The sequence below is a fragment of the Ambystoma mexicanum genome, chromosome 4p, assembly GCF_040938575.1.
Source record: "Ambystoma mexicanum isolate Mex_15411 chromosome 4p, UKY_AmexF1_1, whole genome shotgun sequence".
Classification (NCBI taxonomy): Eukaryota; Metazoa; Chordata; class Amphibia; order Caudata; family Ambystomatidae; genus Ambystoma; species Ambystoma mexicanum.
In genome coordinates, this window is record NC_090927.1 from 87116414 (window position 1) to 87139541 (window position 23128).

General features: G+C 47.8%; 1 protein-coding gene across 1 annotated transcript in view; it reads right to left on the reverse strand.

Annotated features, from left to right (window-relative positions):
• Positions 1-1479: 1479 nt before the first annotated feature.
• The window catches only part of LOC138452543 (platelet endothelial aggregation receptor 1-like), a 402175-nt gene continuing 380526 nt past the window's right edge, over positions 1480-23128 (reverse strand). Inside the window, exons 12-13 of the mRNA XM_069604987.1 lie at positions 21801-21962; positions 1480-1849 (exon numbers count right to left, since the gene is read on the reverse strand). Coding sequence (XP_069461088.1) covers positions 1848-1849; positions 21801-21962 — 164 coding nt within the window. The 3' untranslated portion in view covers positions 1480-1847. The remainder of the gene's footprint in view (positions 1850-21800; positions 21963-23128) is intronic.

Below are 23128 nucleotides of genomic sequence, written 5' to 3' on the forward strand. Positions count from 1 at the left end.
CCAGTGGGCGGTGGTTTTAAGTCTATGCCATAAGTCAGATGCTATGAGACCTGTCTGGGAATTAATGAAGGGGGTTAATTGAAGCAATTCTCTCCTTCAATACCCTGGGACAATACACCACCAGATGTTGCAGCGACTCCAGTTCCCCACCAGACAGTCTGTAGAGTCTATGCTCCAGCAGAATCCCCAATTTAGGCCCTACCCGATCAAGGGTCGGCAGGTGTGTAGGGGCCGAACCCACGCCCAACGGTGCCTCTCCCTTCCATCACCTCCTCCAGGCTGGAGAAGGTAAGGATCAAGACCTTTACCAGTGCCAGAGTAAGGGACCGGCGGTGCCTCTGCCTCTAAGAGGGCCCTTTCCATCACCTCCTCCAGGCTGGAGAAGGTAAGGATCAAGACCTTTACCAGGGCCAGAGTAAGGGACCAGTGGGCGGTGGTTTTAAGTCTATGCCATAAGTCAGATGCTATGAGACCTGTCTGGGAATTAATGAAGGGGGTTAATTGAAGCAATTCTCTCCTTCAATACCCTGGGACAATACACCACCAGATGTTGCAGCGACTCCAGTTCCCCACCAGACAGTCTGTAGAGTCTATGCTCCAGCAGAATCCCCAATTTAGGCCCTACCCGATCAAGGGTCGGCAGACAATCCAATCTAAATTTGAGGTACCAGTCTCTAAGCTTGGCTGAGGGGAATTGTTTCATGTAAAGTCTAAGCTCTCTCGGGGGTAAATACCAGACTACCTGCCCCGCATAACCCTTTAGGTAGCCCAGGTCTTAAAAACCCTTCTTTTAATCTAATCATCTAATTTTGCTAATGATTTCCACCATACTAGTGAGTATGCGCTTTGATACGTCTGCCATTAGCGCTTTACAAGAAGCTATAGCAATAGCAAGAGCAACACAACCTCAGGATGTGGGGCTTATTCGTGGGACATTCCGGATACAATCCACAGTGAAAAGAGGTGTTCGAAGGAGCAGCCGCATACATGCACAATTCCATGAGCTGTAAACGTGCAAAGGTGTAAGCCACTATCGCAACCTTTGTTCCACTATCATGACCTGTATCCCAATCGGCAAATTTTGTTTGGTCTCCGTGGATACAGCAACACAGGGCAGAAACCATTAATCTCCGAAACAGCATGCATTACCATATGCCGTGTAACCATATCCGTGTGGTGAATGCACATATGTGTGGTGTCACGGTATATATGCCATAATACATGGAATAGCCAATGGGGGAACATATCTGGGGCAAGCCATTTTGCCTGTAAATTCTTCAATATTAAATGCCCCATAATGACGGTGGTGGCAGTGGGGGATGGGGGTTACAGTGAAAGACGAAATTAATGCACACTAAGCACCTGTCCCTAAAATGACACAGTCAGTACACGCACAGCCACTGCCATTGGCAGCCAGTACGAAGAGTGCACTCTTCTGAGTATCAGGTCTACTGGACAACCTTACAAAGGACCACAAAATCATCGCAAAGCAGTAGTTATGTTTTTATTATTTGATTAATACAGGTTTTGGATTATCCAAGCGCAAGGTGGGCAGAGCCTAATGTATGCTGCACGCCGATTGGCTACAGATTGAAAATATAAGCACTGCAGACCACTCTCGGACAATCAGAATTCACTGAATACTTATGCTATTGTGATCCTCTACAATTTTACATTGCGCCTTTTCTGACTTTAATCGAAACTCAAACCGACTACTTAAGCTACTAAAGAATTGCGTGACCGTTAGATTCAGGTAGAAACCCCCAAGTAGGCTGCATAAAACAAGTTCATCGTCGGTCCTCCAGGAATCCTGCGCTCAAGGTTCCTGAAGAATGTGCTGCCAGGAATCCTGCAAAAAAGGATCAAGATGGAGAGAGTGAGGCAATGAAATGAGACATGAATATAAAATAGGTTTAATGAGAGGCCGCAGGACTCTTCAGGGGCATCTTCTAATTATGGATACCACCTGGGGGCGGGGCAGATACGTCTTTATGGGAGGGCAAAAGAGGTACATACTCCTAGCCCTGGCACTCAATAGAAAGCAGGTAGTCTGGGATAGTGAGCACACTGGTGTAACGGGGCCCCGGCAGCCTCCACGGTGCCAGGGCCCCAACAGAACATGTCCTGGGAGGGAGCCGCACTTGGAGAAAAAAAATGCAAAAGAAAAAAAGGGTCTTTTTTAAATTATTTCTTTATGAAGGCACAGTGACTACAAAAATAAACTTTCTTTTTGGAGTTGGAGGGCTCCACCACCCCATGACATGGAAGACCCTAGGCTGGAGGCCTCCATGTCATTGGCTGGGGTGAGCCCTGTGACCAATGGTCGAAGTGGGTGGGAGCGGTGCTCCTCTACTTTTTATTTTTAGGTTTTTCCGTTCCTATATTTTTATTTTAAAACGAAACTGTTCCAGAATAGTTTACTTTTAAAATAAAAGTGTAGGAAGAAGTTTAAACATACATTTCAGTGCACTACACTGAACCCTGCCTTAAACAGCAGGTGTGTTTGTTTGGGTGTTCGTATTGGCTGTGGACGGAGTTAGTAAAGATTTCATGATTGTATGTAATTTTCCCTCCACGTCGCAACCCCCAAACTGTTTGCTGCTGTTTTACACCCTGATCTAGACTTTGACAGAGAAGCGCAGCCTTCCGCTGCACTTCTCTCGGCTTTCGCTCAATTCTTATGGGGAAACTGGCATGCCCTTAAGACAGTCAGTACTGGGAGACTTTGTTTCCCTTAGTCCTTTCCTCATGTTGCAGCTTTTGTGCAACATGAAACAAGAGTGCACTGTAATTTACTTTACCGCGCCCTTGGGTCTCTAGTCATTCCGAAGGCCCTAGAAACTCTCGCTGGATTTATTATGAACTGTGTAAGTGTGTTACGGACAGGACTGGTGGCAGCTATCGTTTTTCTTGTGTTTTGAACCCTTGTTTGCCATGTTATCCGCACTTACTGCGTTTGGCACCATTAGGTGGCCTTGCTCCCAAAATGGCCATGCCACGAGGTTCTTTGTCCTGTCCGCTGACCGTCTTGCCCCTTCACCTTCCCCAGGTCGAACCGACCAGGGTCAGTCCGTATTTGGTCATGCACTTTCCCGCGAAACGCAAAGCTTTTGCGGGCTTCTGCATGCCTTGTGTGTGTTCCCAATACACATCCTGGGTGCCAGAGAGTCTGGAGTGTCCTGAATGCCTGGGACCACCGTGGTCCGTGATAGGTCCACGTATGGTGTGAGTGTTTGTGAGCACATCTCCCATTGGGTCCTCTCCGTTTTGGCGAGAAGGGAACTTTGGATAATAGGAGGCTGAAACACCACTACCATGTCGATTTCCTGAGTTCACACCGAACAAGGGATAAGGAGCCAAGTATCCTGCAACAAGAAGCTGAGTCGAGGAACCGCTGGTGACCCACTGAAGGTTTGGCACCCTGAGCCGCTGTCGTCCTGCGAGACCCCTCTGCATCTGATCATCCTAGAAGGTCTGCGAAGGCGCTTCAACCCATTTGAATAGTGGGATCAACTATTCCCGGCACCTTCATCAAACCCTGCAAGTAAGCCTCTTCGGAAGTGTCCCTGGGCCATCCAGTGGTCTGACCAGCTTACGCAGGACGTTTTGGTCTACTGCTTGCTCTGCGTCCACGGCACCCTCACACCGAATTTCGTACACTTGGCATTCCCATTTCTGAAGTGAGACGAGTGCGCCCCGACAAGAGTAAACGCGGTTGCTGTGTTGCCCTGCTGTGGTAACAACCTGTTCACGTTCGCTGCATTTGGGACACCCTCGACCCTGCATCCTGCTACGCGGAATCTACACGGTGTCGAGACGTCCTGATTATCGCATCTGAACCTGCCAGCAATGTGAACTGAACTGGAGAAGTCTGGGTCTGCCTGCGTCGGGGACCGGTGAGTAGTCCATACCCCAAACGGTGGCCCCTCGCGTTTCTTTTCTACCGCTGTTGCGAAATAGTGACTCTATCCCCCACTCTCACCCTGCCTCTGCCCACAAGTGGAGGCCTTGCATGAGTAGTGGGGACTTGTTCTTCATCGCTTCATTCACCTTCCTGAACTGCCTGAGATCCTTGAAGAGACCCTATTTTGTCCATTGGCACAAGCGCATGCAGGTACTTTTGGAGCATAAGGCTCCTCTCTTCGTAGGGCTCGGACTTCCTCCTAGTTAGGTGTATTTCTGATGTCGAACTGGGACTAATGATTACTTGCACTGCCTGTTTTCCTCCCCATCTAGGTGGTCTACATATTACGTGCTCATAAATCCTTAGACCCCTCAGTCTTGTATATATATTGTATTGATTGTGATGTGTTGGTTTACTTTAGTATTATTGTGATTCTTTGCTATGGTCGATGTTACAAAGGCCTTGTAATAAATGTGTCTATATTTTTAATATAACACCTGTCTGGAGTAATTTGTAAGTGTCCTTGCTTTGTGTGCTCATTGAGGTCTTTCAGTCACCCTCACCAGTCTTGAGACTTAGTTTTGACCGCCACCATCGCTACCCTGATTGGTCTGGCTTGTCCAGAGGTTACCCTGTTCCAAGAAACTAGGCTGGCCTTCTGAACCTCTGCCCCTCCAGGTCCGAGTTCAGAAATCCATCTTAACAAATTGGTGTACAGCGGTGGGATAGGACTGAAGGTATCCAGTGTTGCGCACGAGCGAAGGCATTTCAAGTTATTCCTACCAGGACACATAGTGAATTGTCGTAGTATAACTTTTTAAAGGCCATAGTCTTATCTAACAGTATGGAAACAAGTACCTTGTTAACTTTAAATGCTTCTAAATCTGAAACATTGAAAAAGATGTGTGCTGAGAGAGGTGTCTTCTCTCAAGGCACCAAAATGGAAATGATCCAAAGAATCATGGCCTGGCAAGAAGCTCAGCTTAGCGGTATAGCTTCAGAGGACAGTGCAGAAGGAGGTGGGGCTGCTCTCACTGGTAGAACTGATAGTTCTGCCGCTGCACTGGTCCACAGCGACCATGAGGACAGGGAGGATGAAATGTCCAATGTTTCCTCTGCCAGTGCTGATGTGGAGGCCATATTTGAATTCAAGAAGCAAGAACTGCTGTTTAGGCAGAAGGAGCATCAGTTCAATATGGCCAAACTAAAAATCGAACAGGCAGAAAAACAGAAAGACAGGGATCACGAGTTGGAACTGGCCAAACTTCAAGTTGCCAATGGATCCAAGGGTCCTGGACATGGGTCTGGGCCTCCTCTCATCCAAGATTTCCAAAAGATCTGCTCAGTGTGTATGAGGAAAAGAATGACATTATGGACTGGCTGAATACATTTGAGTATGCATTTGAAGTTCAACAAGTTGACAATGCTGATAAAATTGCCTGGTTACTTAGCAGACTGCCCCATTCTGGCTGCAGTGCCATTATGGAAATGTCGAAAGCTGAGAGAGCAGATTTTGCAATGTTGAAGCAGACTCTCATTTTAAAGTTTGGCAAGACTCCTGCCCAATAATTAAAAGGATTCAGAGAGTATAACAAAAAAGAAGGTGGTACTTGGGTATCTTATGTAACTGAATCCTTAAAAAACTTGACTGGCTGCGTCGAAGGTTATAAGGTTTCTACCTTTGAAGGTATGATAAGTCTTGTCATGCTGGAACATATTTTTGCATCTTCTTCCCCTGAGCTTAAGCAGCATTTGGCAGATTCAAAGGAGATAGATCCTAAGAAACTTGCCGTTGCAGCAGATTTATGGGTGTCACATCGAGTATCCCATAAGGACAAGACTCATACTGGTAAGCAGGAGGAAGGGAAAAAGTCCAAAGATAAGGAGGGTGGGGAAACTGATAAATCTTCTCCCCAAAAGGGCCACTAAAAGAAAAATAAGGGTAAGGCACAGGAGATCTCACAGAGTAGCGGAGGTCAGCCTCCGAAACCGAACTCTGGTTATAATAAGCCTCCCTATGTAAACAGACCCAATGGATCTTGTTTTGCTTGTGGAGCAACTGACCACGTGAAGGGGATCCCAGATGTAAGGTCAAAACCTTGGGGGTCCATTCTGCTAATCTGGCCTTCTCCTCCTACGAGGAAAAAGAGATTACCGGAGCATCCTTCTCCTCAGACTCCTTCCCCAGTGGGATAGAAGCTGAGGTAGTTTTAGTTTCCCTGGGTTCCTGGGATCCTAAAGTCGCAGAAGCTTATGCTAGGATTCCAGATAACACCAAGCACTACTTCAAAGACAGTGTGCTGATCAATGGAGTAGATACTCCAGCTCTTAGGGATAGTGGGTGCAGTCAAACTGTAGTGGATTCTACCTTGGTAGACCCAGAGGAAGTTGCCAGAGCTACTCTGATGCCCACTAAGTTGGCTGACGGCCCACCTCTCATGTTCCCAGTAATACCTGTAAATCTTACTATCAATTGTACAGAAGTCAGGATTCCAGTGAGATTCAGAGGAGTGTCCCAGGAAAGGTCTTGTTGGACAATGATCTCAGAGCTTTAGGGCTTGTGGGAGATACTGCTGACAGACCCTGCACAAGGTCTCAAACGAGGGCAGCATTGGCCAAGACCAATGCCCTGCCCAGACAAAGGGGAAACCCAAGGCTAAAGGAGTCAGAAAACCAAAAAGAGGGAAAGAAAATATTCCCCCTAACTCGCCTACCACTGTGGTGGAGGTAGTTGGTCAATCACCCGGACCTGACGAGGAGGTGGTGATGCCTGAAGATTTCAGCCCAATGACCATCCTGAACTAAACAATTTGTTAGGAGGTGGTCCTGACAGGGAAGAATTCTGTAAAGGCCAGCATGAGTGCCCATCTCTGGAAGGCTTAAGGAGACAGGCCTGCTCCCAGCTTGAGGGTGAACCTCCTGGGAAGTATCAGATGTATTGGGAAGGTGGACTCCTGTATAGTGAGCCCACAGAGTCTACAGAAGGAGACCATAGGAGGTTGGTAGTTCCCCTTGCTATAAGATCCTTCCTCCTGCAGCTGGCGCATGAAGTGCCCCTTGCTGGTCACCTTGGTATTAAGAGGACCAAGCAAAGGTTATCCATTCACTTCTACTGGCCCAAGATGGGGGTGCAAGTAGAAAGTCACTGCAGGAGTTGTGCCTCCTGCCATTTATTTGGTAAGAGTGGTTCAACAATCCAAGCTCCATTGGTACCACTCCCAGTTGTGGGAGTACCATTCGAGAGGGTAGGGATCGACATAGTTGGTCCCTTTCACCCCCACACATCCTCAGGCAATAGGTTTATCCTGGTATTGGTCGACCATGCCACCAGATATCCTGAGGCCATCCCATTGAAAACTGTGACTGCCAAGTCAGTCGCAAAAGCTTTACTCTGCATCTTTACTAGGGTTGGCTTCCCTAAAGAAGTTGTGTCTGACAGAGGCAGCAACTTTATGTCGAAGTATGTGCAGGCTATGTGGAAAGAATGTGGGGTCACCTACAAGTTTTCTTCTGCATACCACCCTCAGACCAATGGTCTGGCGGAACGTTTTAACAGGACCTTAAAAAGTATGATTGGGGCTCTGGAGGAAAATGGGATCTTCTTTTGCCATGCTTACTGTTTGCCTACCGAGAGGTACCACAGGAGAGTGTTGGCTTCAGCCCCTTCGAACTTCTGTTTGGTCACCCTGTGCGGGGACCCTTAGCCATAGTCAAGGAGGGATGGAAGATGCCCACTCCCCCTATTACTACCAACGTAGTAGACTAGTGAGAGCGTTAGGGCTCAGAAAAAGGATGGTCCTCCTGATGGGTCTGGCTAGTGATAAGTTGAAGGCAGGACAAGCCCTGGTGAAACATTGGTATGACCAGAAAGCTTCCCTCATCAACTTCACACCAGGTCAGCAAGTCCTGATCATGAATCTCATAAGGCCTAGAGCTTTGCGGGATAAATGGTCAGGCCCTTACACAGTGGTGGAGCCCCTGGGTTAGGTCAACTATTTAGTGGACCTTGGAAGGCCTGGACAGGCTCCAAAAGTGTTCCATGTAAATAGGCTCAAGGCTTTCATCCAAAGAGTTGAAATCGCAGCACTGCTATTGGCTGAACCTCTCCCTGACCTGTTTCCAAGCAGTCCTTCAGATAGCTCCTTTGAGGGTGTCCGAGTGGCCCCTCACCTGACTTCTGATCAGCAGGCTCAGGTGAAGGGTTTGCTTAGGCAATTTTCCCCCCTGTTTTGACAGTCCCCTGGTTTGACACCTTGGTGCAAACATAACATAGACACAGGAGACAGTGTACCTACCAAAAATAGGGGATACAGGATGTCAGACAAAGTACTGTCTTACATTAAGACAGAGGTCAATAAAATGTTAGATCTTGGGGTGATTGAACCCTCTAGTAGTCCTTGGTCCAGCCCTGTGGTTGTGGTTCCAAAAGCAGATACTTCCGAATTGAGGTTCTGTGTGGATTACAGGGCTCTGAATGCTGTCACCAAGACAGATGCACACCTCTTGCCTCGAACAGATGAGCTAGTGGATACCTTGGGTGCCTCCAAGTACCTCAGTACGTTTGACCTCACTGCAGGCTATTGGCAAATAGCCCTCGCAGAACATGCCAAGGAGAAGACAACGTTCTGAACTTCAGAAGGTCTTTACCCGTTCAGGGTTATGCCTTTTGGGTTGAAGAAGGCACCTGCCACTTTCCAGAGGCTTGTGAATCGTGTGTTGAATGGGTTGGATGAATTCTGTCTTGCATATCTGGATGATATAGCAGTTTTCAGTGCCACCTGGGAAGACCATGTGAAACACCTTGGGATTGTGTTACAGGCTCTTCAGAAAGCACAATTGACCATAAAGGCCAGTAAATGCCAGATTGGACAAGGCTCAGTGGTTTACCTTGGACATGAAGTAGGTGGAGGGAGGATACAGCCTCTACCCATTAAAGTACAAGCAGTACAAGACTGGCCTACCCCCACGACACTGACCCAAGTGAGAGCCTTCTTAGGACTCACAGGATATTACAGAAATTTCATGGCAGACTATGGCACCATAGCTGCCCCTCTGACTGCTCTCACCACTCCGAAGAAACCCAAGAAAGTAACTTGGACTGAAGAGTGTGAGAAGGCCTTCATTTGCTTAAAAGACTCCTTGTGCCAGGCCCCTGTTCTCAGGGCCCCTGATTACCAAAGACCTTTTATTTTGCATACAGATGCCTATGACACTGGGATAGGAGCTGTAGTATCACAGATAGTAGATGAGAAGGGTAAGGAACACCCGATTGGTTTCATTAGTCGCCAGTTTAAGGACAGAGAGCTCAGATGCTCCACAGTAGAAAAAGAATGTTTCTCTGTTGTGTGGGCCCTACTGAAGCTGAGGCCCTACCTCTATGGGACCCACTTCATTGTGCAAACTGACCATAAGCCCTTAAAGTGGCTAATGAACATGAAGGGAGAGAATCCAAAGTTGCTTAGGTGGTCCATAAGTCTACAAGGCTTTGACTTCACTATTGATCATAGGCCAGGTGTCCAACATAGCAATGCTGATGGGTTGTCCAGAATTTTTAACCGACCTGAACAAGAAACTCATCCAGGGGTGGATTAGTTCCCCCTGTGCTTAGTCTGGGAGGGGCGAGTGTTAGGAAAGATTTCATGATTGTATGTAATTTTCCCTCCGTGTGGCAACCCCCAAACGTTTTGCTGCTGTTTTATACTCTGATCTAGACTTTGCTAGAGAAGCGCAGCCTTCCGCCGCACTTCTCTGGGCTTTCGCTCAATTCTTATGGGGAAACCGGCATGCCCTTAAGACAGTCAGTACTGGGAGACTTCGTTTCCCTTAGTCCTTTCCTCATGTTGCAGCTTTTGTGCAACATGAAACAAGAGTGCACTGTAACTTACTTTACTGTGCTCTTGGGTCTCTAGTCATTCGAAAGGCCCTAGAAACTTTCGCTGGACTTATTTTGAACTGTGCAAGTGTGTCACGGACAGGACTGGTGGCAGCTATCATTTCTCTTGTGTTTTGAACCCTTTTTTTCCATGTAATCCGCGCTTACCGCGTTTGGCACGAATAGGTGGCCTGGCTCCCAAAATGGCCATGCCACGAGGTTCTTTGTCCTGGCCTCTGACCATCTTGCCCCTTCACCTTCCCCAGGTCGAGCCGACCCGGGTCAGTCCGTATTTGGTCATGACTTTCCCGCGAAACCCAAAGCTTTCGCGGGCTTCTGCATGCCTTGTGTGTGTGCCTCCAGGATGTGGGCTGGGATGTCTGTTCCCAATACACATCCTGGGTGCCAGAGAGTCTGGAGTGTCCTGAATACCTGGGACCACCGTGGTCCGTGATAGGTCCACGTATGGTGTTAGTGTTTGTGAGCAGATCTCCCATTGGGTCCTCTCCGTTTTGGCGTGAAGGGAACTTTGGATAAGAGGAGGCTGAAAACACTGCTACCATGTCGATCTCTTGAGTTCACACCGAACAAGGGATAAGGAGCCAAGTATCCTGCAACAAGAAGCTGAGTCGAGGAACCGTTGGTGACCCACTTAAGGTTTGGCACCCTGAGCCGCTGTCGTCCTGCGAGACCCCTCTGCATCTAATCGTCCTAGAAGGTCTGCGAAGGCGCTTCGACCCATTGGAATAGTGGGATCAACTATTCCCGGCACCTTCATCAAACCCTGCAAGTAAGCCTCTTCGGAAGTGTCCCTGGGCCATCCCGTCGGCTGACCAGCTTACGCAGGACGTTTTTCTCTGTCACCGCCACCGTTTCGGAGAAGCCGTCAAAACTTGGTCTACTGCTTGCTCTGCGTCCACGGCACCCTCACACCGAATTTCGTACACTTGGCATTCCCAGGTCTGAAGTGAAACGAGTGCGCCCAGACCAGAGTAAAGGCGGTTGCTGTGTTGCCCTGCTGTGGTAACAACCTGTGCACGTTCGCTGCATTTGGGACACCCTTGACCCTGCATCCTGCTACACGGAATCTACACGGTGTCGAGACGTCCTGACTACCGCATCTGAACCTGCCAGCAACGTGAACTGAACTGGAGAAGTCTGGGTCTGCCTGCGTCGGGGACCGGTGAGTAGTCCATACCTCAAACGGTGGCCCCTCACGCAGGAGCCCATTTCTTTTCTACCGCTGTTGCAAAATAGCGACTCTATCCCGCACTCTCACCCTGCCTCTGCCCACAAGTGGAGGCCTTTTTATAACTGGAGGGAAAGCCCTAAGAGACGGACAGGATATAGTGGGCTAAATGAACAAAGTATGTACACATTGGGTGGTCCTGTCCTCCCTGAGTTCTGTGTGCTGCGCACAATTTAAGGCAGCAAATGATTCAACCTTCCTAAGAGCCCCATGCAGAGGTACAGAGATCCCGAGCATGGGATGAGAAAACAACCATTAACAATATCTGGTTTTTAGAAGGTAGCCTTGTTTTATTTCTTAAGTGGCTTTTTCTTGTAACTTTTTGTAAAAACAAACATTCAATTAGAATAAAAGATATAGAGAAAGAGTAAAGAATGGAAAGCACAGTCAAGCATCAGAGTTTAAATGTCACATAATTTCAATCAAAAACTTGGTAAGGAACTGTGTTATAGTAATAAGAAGGGTTTTAACAGTTTTCTGAAGCAGCTCATCACAGGTCTGCGTAACTAATATGCAGAAACACCTTATGTTTGAAGATCTACACACAGGCACAAGCCACCTGCCACACTCCCCTCCAAGTAGGGCCCCAACTCTAACTTTTACAAACACAGGCCTTGCCTTTCATCTACGTACAGTTAATCCTCACCAGGTTACTCCCAACCTGGACAGGCTTCCACACGAGGCCGCAGCACACTAGGACTTGATCCCAATTGTTAAGGACACATGGTTGCCAGGGACGCTGCCCTTCCGCATTCGTCCACGTATGCGAGAGCTAGCAACCACTCATAAGAGCGTTGTTGCACATGCACACTGGGCTTTAGCCTTACATGCCCGCCAGGTCGACTCAGACGCCAACCCTAAGCGACCACACACTAACAAATTAAGCATCCATAGCATCTGCGCATGCGCGCACCACCAGACACTTCGCTAGCGCACAGGCGCACATATAGGAGCGTCCACAGCTCCGTTTTGCAGCACATCGCGATTGCTACACAGAGACGGTGGACGCAGCCATGCCGTACTCGAGCCTTTTTTTCATTCAGGTGAGATCCCCTCAGGATAGGCACTATGACCACCCACTGCCCTCCCAACAAACATCAGAGGATTACCATGAGCGAGGACATATCCCTGATTGCCGCCTCCCTCCCGTTTGTCACCCCTTGTACTACAGGGTTTGATCCAGACTCTGGAGCCTGGCAACCAGATACGAACATGGATGCCTCCCACATTTATGCAGTGACTACTGCTGCAAGACACTAACTGCACCATGAACCCCCATCGACCACTGGAAGCACAGGAGTTTCCACACAGCTTCCGGGCACAGGTCAGTGGCTAGACAGGCAGGGCTGACAGCCCTTCACTAATTGTTTTTATCAGCATTCTACCCAATGCATTCACTTTCTAACCTTCCCCCTACACCATGTGATCCCCCAGGAAAACACTTGGTACCCCACACTAAGTGGACCCTTTTCTTCTCTTTCCCCAGGGAGACCTTCATAATTAAGGCCCCAGAAGAAGATTGAGAATAAATACCAATCGAACAGTGTCCCCCGTGGTCCCCCATTGCAAGACCACCTTCGAGGAACACACAGAACTATCTTTATTCTTTAAACAGACGTCGGACCAGTCTCTCTCGGTCTTGGACCAGCCGCGGCTGGCCACCATTATTAAAACTATTTCTACATAGAAATGACAACAACCCATCCAGGCTACTATATGCAAAATAATTGAATTGCAAAATATAATACTGGACAGCATTGTAACTAAAAGGTTATGTTTCAATATGAAGTAATATGACATATACCTCTATTCCATGCTTTTGCTAAACATAAGGTGTTTCTGCATATTACTTACAAAGACCTGTGATAAGCTGCTTCAGAAAACTGTTAAAACCCTTCTTATTGCTATAACACAGTTCCTTACCAAATTTTTGATTGAAATTATGTGACGTTAAAACTCTGATGCTTGACTGTGCTTTCCATGCTTTACTCTTTCTCTATATCTTTTATTCTAATTGAATGTTTGTTTTTACAAAAAGTTACAAGAAAAAGCCACTTAAGAAATAAAACAAGGCTACCTTCTAAAAACCAGATATTGTTAATGGTTGTTTTCTCATCCCATGCTCGGGATCTCTGTACCTCTGCATGGGGCTCTTAGGAAGGTTGAATCATTTGCTGCCTTAAATTGTGCGCAGCACACAGAACTCAGGGAGGACAGGACCACCCAATGTGTACATACACAAGTGGAGGCCTAGCATGAGTAGTGGGGACTTGTTCTTCATCACTTCATTCACCTTCCTGAACTGCCGGAGATCCTTGAAGAGACCCTATTTTGTCCATTGGCACAAGCGCATGCAGGTACCTTTGGAGCATAAGGCTCCTCTCTTCGTAGGGCTCGGACTTCCTCCTAGTTGGGTGTATGTCTGATGTCGAACTGGGACTAATGATTACTTGCACCGCCTGTTTTCCTCCCCATCTAGGTGGTCTACATATTACGTGCTCATAACTCCTTAGACCCCTCGGTCTTGTATATATATTGGGCCTCATTACGACCCTGGCGGAAGACCATGGTGCTACTAGCACCATGGTCCATGCCGGTAAGTTACCGACTCCGCCATGGAGAAAGGGGGAATTACCACCCCATTACAAGGTTGGCGGGCGGTAATTCCCCCTTCCTCCATGGCCCTTCCCCATTGCCATTTTTGCCCCATAGGGCTCAATGGGAATGGGGAAGGCGCTAATTACAGTGCCGCAAATTGCGGCACCGTAATTAGCACCAAGGTCCCTTTGCGGGTCCCTGCTTTAATGGCTGGTCTACACCAGCCGATAAGGTTGGGTCCCGCAAAGGGACCTCGTAATTAGGCGCTAATAGGTTAACGGCGCCGCAGCCTTTTACGGCACCGTTAACCCATTAGCGCCTGGGTCGTAATGAGGCCCATTGTATTGATTGTGATGTGTTGGTTTACTTTAGTATTATTGTGATTCTTTGCTATGGCTGATGTTACAAAGGCCTTGTAATAAATGTGTCTATAGTTTTAATATAAAACCTGTCTGGAGTAATTTGTAAGTGTCCTTGCTTTGTGTGCTCATTGAGGTCTTTCCGTCACCCTCACCCCTCTTGAGACTCAGTCTTGACCGCTGCCATCGCTACCCTGATTGGTCTACCCTGATTGGTAACCCTAGGTCTCCTGGGGGCAACCAGACGTGGTCTCCCTCTCACTGTACTTAGAGAGGCATCAGCTTCACCTCACTGATGATCCCCAACAAGGGTGAAACACGTGTATGGGGTTGCTGGTGGTACTCTCGTTCAGATTGGAGTTGCCATTGTATTTCGGTGCTGGACTGCCCCTGGGCAGGACAAAGACTGATATGCAAATTGATATTTCCCATCTGTGAAAGGCACAGTGAGTAAAAGCAGTGGCTGCGAACTCTCAAGTGGTTAATAACCACTGAACAGGTTATCATGTCTGTTCTTGCGAGAGAGGGGCGCCCGCTACCTTTGTATAACTATTTTTTAAGGAACCTGGGATTGGTAACCCTAGGTCTCCTGGGGGCAACCAGACGTGGTCTCCCTCTCACTGTACTTAGAGAGGCATCAGCTTCACCTCACTGATGATCCCCAACAAGGGTGAAACACGTGTATGGGGTTGCTGGTGGTACTCTCGTTCAGATTGGAGTTGCCATTGTATTTCGGTGCTGGACTGCCCCTGGGCAGGACAAAGACTGATATGCAAATGGATATTTCCCATCTGTGAAAGGCACAGTGAGTAAAAGCAGTGGCTGCGAACTCTCAAGTGGTTAATAACCACTGAACAGGTTATCATGTCTGTTCTTGCGAGAGAGGGGCGCCCGCTACCTTTGTATAACTATTTTTTAAGGAACCTGGGATTGGTAACCCTAGGTCTCCTGGGGGCAACCAGACGTGGTCTCCCTCTCACTGTACTTAGAGAGGCATCAGCTTCACCTCACTGATGATCCCCAACAAGGGTGAAACACGTGTATGGGGTTGCTGGTGGTACTCTCGTTCAGATTGGAGTTGCCATTGTATTTCGGTGCTGGACTGCCCCTGGGCAGGACAAAGACTGATATGCAAATGGATATTTCCCATCTGTGAAAGGCACAGTGAGTAAAAGCAGTGGCTGCGAACTCTCAAGTGGTTAATAACCACTGAACAGGTTATCATGTCTGTTCTTGCGAGAGAGGGGCGCCCGCTACCTTTGTATAACTATTTTTTAAGGAACCTGGGATTGGTAACCCTAGGTCTCCTGGGGGCAACCAGACGTGGTCTCCCTCTCACTGTACTTAGAGAGGCATCAGCTTCACCTCACTGATGATCCCCAACAAGGGTGAAACACGTGTATGGGGTTGCTGGTGGTACTCTCGTTCAGATTGGAGTTGCCATTGTATTTCGGTGCTGGACTGCCCCTGGGCAGGACAAAGACTGATATGCAAATGGATATTTCCCATCTGTGAAAGGCACAGTGAGTAAAAGCAGTGGCTGCGAACTCTCAAGTGGTTAATAACCACTGAACAGGTTATCATGTCTGTTCTTGCGAGAGAGGGGCGCCCGCTACCTTTGTATAACCACAACTTGTCTAGAGGTTACCCTGTTCCAAGAAACTAGGCTGGCCTTCTGAACCTCTGCCCCTCCAGGTCCGAGTTCAGAAATCCATCTTAACAGGCGGCAGCATTGGCGATGAGGTTTGTGGAGTGCGGGGGCAGGCCAGCAGGGAACATAGTTACACTACTTCTTTTCGCACACTTCTACCACTGCCTATGATTTCAAAAAGATATAGTTTATTTTTGCAGTCACTCTGCCTTCATAAAGAAATGATTTCCGTTAGGATTCGGTCCTTATCGGAAATAATTTCTTAATGGAGTCAGAGTGACTTCAAAAAGAAACAATTTCTTTTTTAAGTACTAGGGCTCTCCTCAAACCCATGACTTGTGCGAGTGTAATGTGAAAGGGTGCACACTTAAATGTATAGATGGCTGCCTGTGTGAGTGTATGGTGAAAGGTTGCAGACAAATGTATGAGTGGATGGATGTGCATGTGTGCGTGTACGGTGAAAGGGTGCACACTGAAATGTATGGGTGGCTGGGTGTGCCTGTATGGTGAAAGAGTGCACACTGAAATGTATGGGTGGCTGGGTGTGCCTGTATGGTGAAAGAGTGCACACTTAAATGTATGGGTGGCTGGGTGTGCGTGTGTATATGGTGAATGGTATGTGTGCCTGTGTTCAGGGCACAACAAAATCTACATTTTGGGGGGCTAACCCTCCAAATGTTGGGAGAGGCGCTAACTTCACGGGCGATGGGGAGGGGCAAACTTATTTTTGTGGGGGTATCTAACTTCTTTACGTATTTTAATGAGACCTTTCTCGTGCAGCTTCAATGTTACAGGTAGTTACCTCTCTCCTTTAAGTCTGAAAGCACCCACTTATGGACTGCTGTGAGAATGTGAGAATGAGCTTTCTCCTGTTCCCTCCCCACCCTTCCAATCTCTCCCCTGGCATGCAAGTACTAAACCTACATCATGATTTCAATTGCCTAAAAAATGTGGCATTTGAATGCAGGTACTAACAGTGAAATCCTTTATGTTAGTATTGCTGGGCCCTTGTCAACAGGAAACCCAGGCGCCGTTTACCATCTGTGTCCTGTTCTGTCCGGCAAGTGCTCTAAAGGTCAACCAGGTTGAGTCAACATAGCCCAAAATGCCTGGGGGTGAGTGCTGCAGCCCAGTCAACCCAATGGTTTTGGGCCACTACTTGTATTTAATGCCTTGATTACTTATTATGTTCTTCCTCGTCCCAGTACTTATGTATGAGGCAGTACTTGTGTATTGTTGAAAATCGTATTTACGTATGAGGCAATGTGCCTCATACGTAAGCTCTGGGACAAGGAAGAGGGACGTGGAGTTAATTCTGGGCCAAGGAGCTGATTTTGGAGGTTTGGGTAGGGGGTGAAAGGGAGAGGGTGTTTGTGGGGGTAAGGGAGGGGGCTGGGATTTTGCAATAAAGCATAATGGTTGTCCATATCCAGGCTAAGCAGGCATGATATGTAGTATTATTGGTTACAGAGGCATTTTGGTGCAGCCAGTCTAGTCATTCCTCAGTTTGGTATGACTTTCTTTTAACTGGGCATTTCTGAGAAAGTAGTCGTGCTAAGTGGAATTACCTGGCTAGATTGGCATTTGGGTGCTGCCAGTCTAGCCAGTTCTTACTGCGGCATTGTATATTTTTCTGAGCATCTGTGATAAAATGATATGATATGATATAAGTAATTTAGAACGCACCTGTACCCAAATGTTTCTAGGCTTGACCAGGGAGAGAAGATAGAGGGAGGACAAGACAAATGATCTTACAAGGCCTTGTATCATTTAGATCGTGCAAGTGCGAGAAAGAGAAGAGCAGGGGCAAAGGGAGGGGGGAGTGCAAGGGAGAGGGGAGGGGAAAACAGGGCAGCAATGCTCTGAGTAAGGGCAGCGTAGCTCTGGGTAGTGCAAGGAGAACAAGGGACTGCAGGGTTATAGGTACAGCTCCTAAGTGCATGGTAGGCCCGGAGCCAGTGAAAGGGTGACCGATCAAGAAAGTGCCTGGACTCAGAGACTCTGAGGGGAGCCAAGCAACCAGAAGGTACAGCAGACAGGTAGGTCAGCAGGGGAGGAAGAGAGAGAACGCAAGGGAGAGGAGGAAATTATTGAGCTGCTTCCGAAACTTCAGGTGGTTTGGCTCAAGTTTGAGAGGGGTAGAGAGGCCTTTACAGCGGGAGGCACCTGCAGAGGAGAGAAATCTATCCCCCACTCTCTGCCTGGAGAAGCATCTAACCCTTAGAGACTTGGAGGTAACTGAGCAAAGGGCTCAAGAAGGAAGGTATTTTGGAAGAGAGCGTTGGATGTAGTGCGGGCCCCCGCCCCAGAAAGCCTTGCGGACAATGCAAAGAGTCTTGAACTTGATCATTGCAGTCAGTAAAGAGATTTCAGGGCTGGAGAGATACGATCGCTGGGCTTGAGACCAAGGATAAGTCTTGCAGTCGTGTTCTGGATTAGTTGCAGATGGCGGAGAGTAGAGGAAGGTAGACTGAGAAAGAGGCTGTTGCAGTAGTCCAGCCTAGAGAGAACCAGGGCTTTGGAGACAGTGAGCTTCTGGTGGAAAGTGAGAAAGGGAAGAGTCCCTTTAGGAGGAGCTGCTGGTAGTGGGACTTCTTGGAGACATCTGAGATGTGAGGAGAGGAAGAGAGAGCGGAGTCGAAGATGACACCAAGGTTTTTTGCCTCGCAGGAAGGCAAAGGAAGAGGGCACAAGGCGGGTGGCAAGAGTGAGAGAGGGAAATCGGGGGTCAGGGGTCCCAATGAGAAGGATCTCTGTCTTACTGGCATTGAGGCAGAGAGCGGTGGAGGCGCACCAATCCTGAATCTCGGATAGACAGTCAGGAATGAGCGAGAGAAGATTGAAGAGAACCTGAAGGAAAGCTGAGTCATCCGCATAACACTGAAAGTTAGAGGAGAAGGTAGAGATCAGGTGGGCCAAAGGGGCCAAGTAGAGGTTGAAAAACCAGGGTGAGAGGATCGAGCCCTAGGGAACACCACAGGTAGAAAGAGGTGGCAGAGAGAAAGGGACTAAGTTGGACCTGGGAGGGGCGGTCCAAGAGGAAGGAGGTCTGTCACTCCAGGGCCTGATCCGTGATGCCCAGGTTCTCACAGAGTCGATTAATCAAGATGGCGTGGTTGACCATGTTGAAAGCAGAGGAAAGATCAAGGAGGATGAGGATAGAAGGAATGCTGCAATCAAGGTTAGTAGAGAGAAGATCTTCATGGATGTTCAGGAGAGCAGTTTCCATGCTTCTGGCTGCTCTGAAGCCAGAGTGATGGTCCTGGAGGCAACCACCAGATTCAGTGTGAAGAGTAAGCTGGTAGATGGCAAGCTTTTCCAAGAGTTTGCTCAGGAAAGGGATGAAGGATATTGGGTGATTGTTTGCCAGACAGGAAGGATCGGCAGACGGCTTCTTGAGGAGTGGGTGCACAAGGGAGTCCTTAAAGGGAGAGGGGAACGTTTTAGTGGTGAAAGAGTGATTACAGAAATCAGCTAAGGCTGGAGCGAGGGTGTTAATATGGTCCTTGATGGTTCTGGAGGAGCAGGGGAGCACCTGTTTGGACGACACTTTCATAGATCAGACTTGTCTAGAAACCTTGTCAGGTGTTGTCAGAGAGAAAGAAGAAAAAGGAGGCGAGGTAGAGATGGCCAAGGGGGGGCTGAAAAAGGAAGAGGAGATAGAGGACAGGATGTCCTGAGATTTAGCGGAGACGTGAGAGGCCAGAGCTGTACAGCGGGTCTGTGAGGGAACAGGAGAGGGTTAGACTGCAACAGAATTGACCAGTTCCTTGCAGATTTTAAAGAGTTTGGCCGTGTTGTTAGAGGCCGTGGAGACGCAGGCTTCAATGTTTTGCTCTCTTCTTGACGAGTGTTATTACTTCAACTGGCATTTTGGTGCATCCAGTTTAGGTATGTCTAAATGTGGCCTGACATGCTTTACTGTAATGTTTTTACGTGTCTACACTGGTCTACATTGTGCAGCCAGTTGGACATGTTTGCATTGTGGCATGGCATTTTTAATAGCAAAGCATTCATGTTCCTGTGCACTGTTGGTGGCTTGCATGTATTGGATTGGTGTTACCCTACAAAACAATTGCAAACACTGTGACTTTATAGCCAATTTCCCACAGAAAATGTGCTGTATATTGCATTAAAACACATATTTATATCTTTCTCCTAGTGCAGTGTGCAGCATACCCTTCAGCAGTACGTTTGTGCATATTGCGCAAGCATTATAATCTAGGCCGGCCCAGAGTGTGGCATGACCCATGATTTGTTCGCAAGTTGGGGGGGGGATCAGCATGGCTCGCAGGGTGCCCCCCACATTTTGTGTTATGGCACTGAGTGAGTACCTGCTCTTCTGTGCAAAAGAGAGTAAACCTTGCCCCTTTTTGTAAGCCATGTCTATGCCACTGCAGTCTGGGGATCGTGTGCTTTTTCCAGGTATATTGATATTCCCTCTCACAGCGGCAATGGGGATCAGTGTATGCGTGAAGAATGGCTACATATTGCATGGGGACCGTGAGATCCCTGTAAAGGGAGTGTGATACAACTTAAGTGTTTCCCATTGCTTGGGCATCAAGTTCCCATTTCTGGGTTATCAGGAAATGGTACCAGCTATTGCCAACCTTGTGCATAAAAGTCTTTCCAAAAGCACAAAACACACAGAGAAGCAAAGCATTTTTATGTACCCTTTCCGCGTTTGAGGACATGACTGGGCCACCAGTTTTGGGGCACTGTGTACAACCTAACCACACACACATGTGAGTTACCAAAATGGAGGCCGGGCAGTAAAATATATTTATTTATTTTATTTGAATTTGTGTTCAGAGCTGGCCCTACACAGAGGATCTCTGAGCTCTGTGCAAGGTTAAAAGGTGGGAGGTGAAACTGAAGTTACAAAAACGTTTTTAGGATAGGATAGAAAGATTAGGATAGCCAAGTGATATCAGGGCAGGTGGATGGGCTGAATTACGTGTGGGGAAACAGGTGTATTTTGAGGCTCATTCTGAAAGTGGTGATGGAGGGTGCAATGCACATGTGATGTGGTAGGGTGTTCCATGCTCTGGGTGCCCACTGGGTAAATGCTTATTTCAAAGCGTGAAAGACGGTAGGGCATCGTAATGCCATTCTGTTGCCCAGTGATATCTGTCAAAACATTGTAAACACCTGTAGCCCTTTTACCCTGATTTGTACACTTCTTTTGCCACTTCCGAAGATTCAGAAATGAGTGCCATAGAATTGTGGATAATATGAACAGATTTACTACTGGTTCTGTTGCTTGGAAGAAAGCAGTTGGACTGCTGTCCTTTCTGTTCTAGATGACAAAACTCTGAGGGAAGGTTGCATAATGGCTACATCTTGTGCTTTAACATTCCACCCACATCCAGTTTCAAGGGGGCTTTTCATCTCACCTAGCGTGCGTAGAGTCTTGATGGTTAGTATTGTGGTGATTTTAATTACACAGTTCAGCCGATACGTGTTTCGAACCTCCTGGGTTTTTTTCAAGGCCTGTTAGACAATAGGATGCATTGATGTGGGCAGTGAGCTCTGGATAGATTGCTCGTGTTGGTTTACAACCTGTCAGGACTGGAGGGCATCTGCAATAAAATGATTGGTCTGGGCGATCATCGAAAGATTGCTGAAACCGCTCATTTTATTGAACTGTGTAGGTAAAATCACCATGATACTAACCGTCAATACTTTACTGAATTTCTTTCAGAATGGTTAACACTATCCGATAGATATACCCACTAATCCAGCGCCTGTGTGACCTAGGTTCTTGCCCATCTTTGTCTAACCCACGTTTGGGATGGCACTGCGCTGTCTCCCAAGAACCCCATCACTGGCAGCAGGGTCCCTATATTAACTTAGGATCAGCACACCGATCCCTGCCTTGCCTCTTGTAAAGCTCTTCAAACCCTTTCTTATTCTATTGGTACTGTACACCCTCTACCCATATTTCACCATTCCCTTTTCCTGAGTGCTCTGAGGAGGAGGAAAGGTGGGTGTAACTCCCAATACAGACTACAAACAAATACACAATGTGCCTTTATCACCATGGGTGTTGATGTACAACTTGAACAATGTGCTCATGAGGTTCCCTGAAGGGGTTTGAGGCACTTGGCCATTTGTATCGGGTGGATGTGTCCTTATCCCCAGGCATTATTCTGGCAAAGACTTACAACCTATCCTCTTTGGCGACATGCACTCCTTCCCTTCGGAGCCCGGGCAGCATTTCAAATGTCCTCTGCAGTCCTTGTCATCATTGCATTTGTTGCAGATGTCTGACGGTTCATATGCAGAAGGCTGGTCTGGCTTTGCCGCTGGACAGGCACCCATTTTCTCTGAAACAGAAAAAGAAAATTAGAATATTTAAGTAGTTTCCACCTGCCCCCAACTTTGCCACATTATCTCGAGCATAGCAAAGGTGCTTTATTTTCAGTCTTGTTATATTGTACAATTGTGACTTCAAAATAAGGGCTTTATACATATGTGATTAAATGACAAATATAGCAATGAACATATTTAAAAAATAGAGAGAGTTCAGAAAGTAGTTAAATGATTCTTACTAACAAAAACCCTGAAGTCCATTTGTGCCACTGTCCCCTTATTATTATTAATAGTATCATTACTAGAGTATTTACTTAACACTGACCTAGCTTCGGAGGCAACAGGGCACTTTTCACTCATAGGGGACGAATACAGTGAAGGAGAAACAAGGGGGTGGGGCGCTCGGGGAGTCGGAGGGTGGCAGTTTGGCAGCAAGGGATCGAGAAACCACCAGGGGAGGAAACGGTGGAGAGCAGATCAGCCAGTCTCAGGTAGGAATGATAGTGGAGAGTAAGTAGATCTCGGCGTTAGGGAGGAGCCATTCCTTGAAGAGTTGGGTCCTGAGCTCCTTCTGGTACTGTAGAAGTGAGGGGGTTAGTCTGATGTTGATGGCTAGGGGGCTCCACAGTCTTGGGGCATAAGGTTCTTTCCTTCATGCACCGGCATAGTTCTAGTCTATAAATGTCCTTATTTCGAAGGGATTGTGTCCTCCGACGTATTCCTTATCTTTGATAGATCATCTCCAGCTTGCTGGCCTCGGAAGTCATTTTCAGTAGAGGGCGCTGCACGTCGATGTCCCTCGAGCCGATGTCCTTCGACAGCCTCCATATCGGCGCTGACGTCATCACGCGTATAAATAGACTTGCGCAGCGTCCGTTGCTCAGTTCCGTTTTTCCGCACTTCGTGGTTCTTCGGGATATCGTTGCTCAGTTCTTCAGTCAAATATACTTCATTATTCCTCGAGAATACCGACTCGTACTCGATGGCTTCCTCATCCGAAACCGACGACTCCACGGTCCGGCTTAAGAAATTTTCGAGACTGTGGAAAGAAAATGTCGTTGACGGATCCTCACAGGATCTGTTTGTGGTGCCTGGGAGTCGAGCACCATTGTTCGGAGTGTGAGGACTGCATGTCCATGACGGCGAAAGCCTTGAAGGAGCGTAAGGGGAAGCCCGAGAG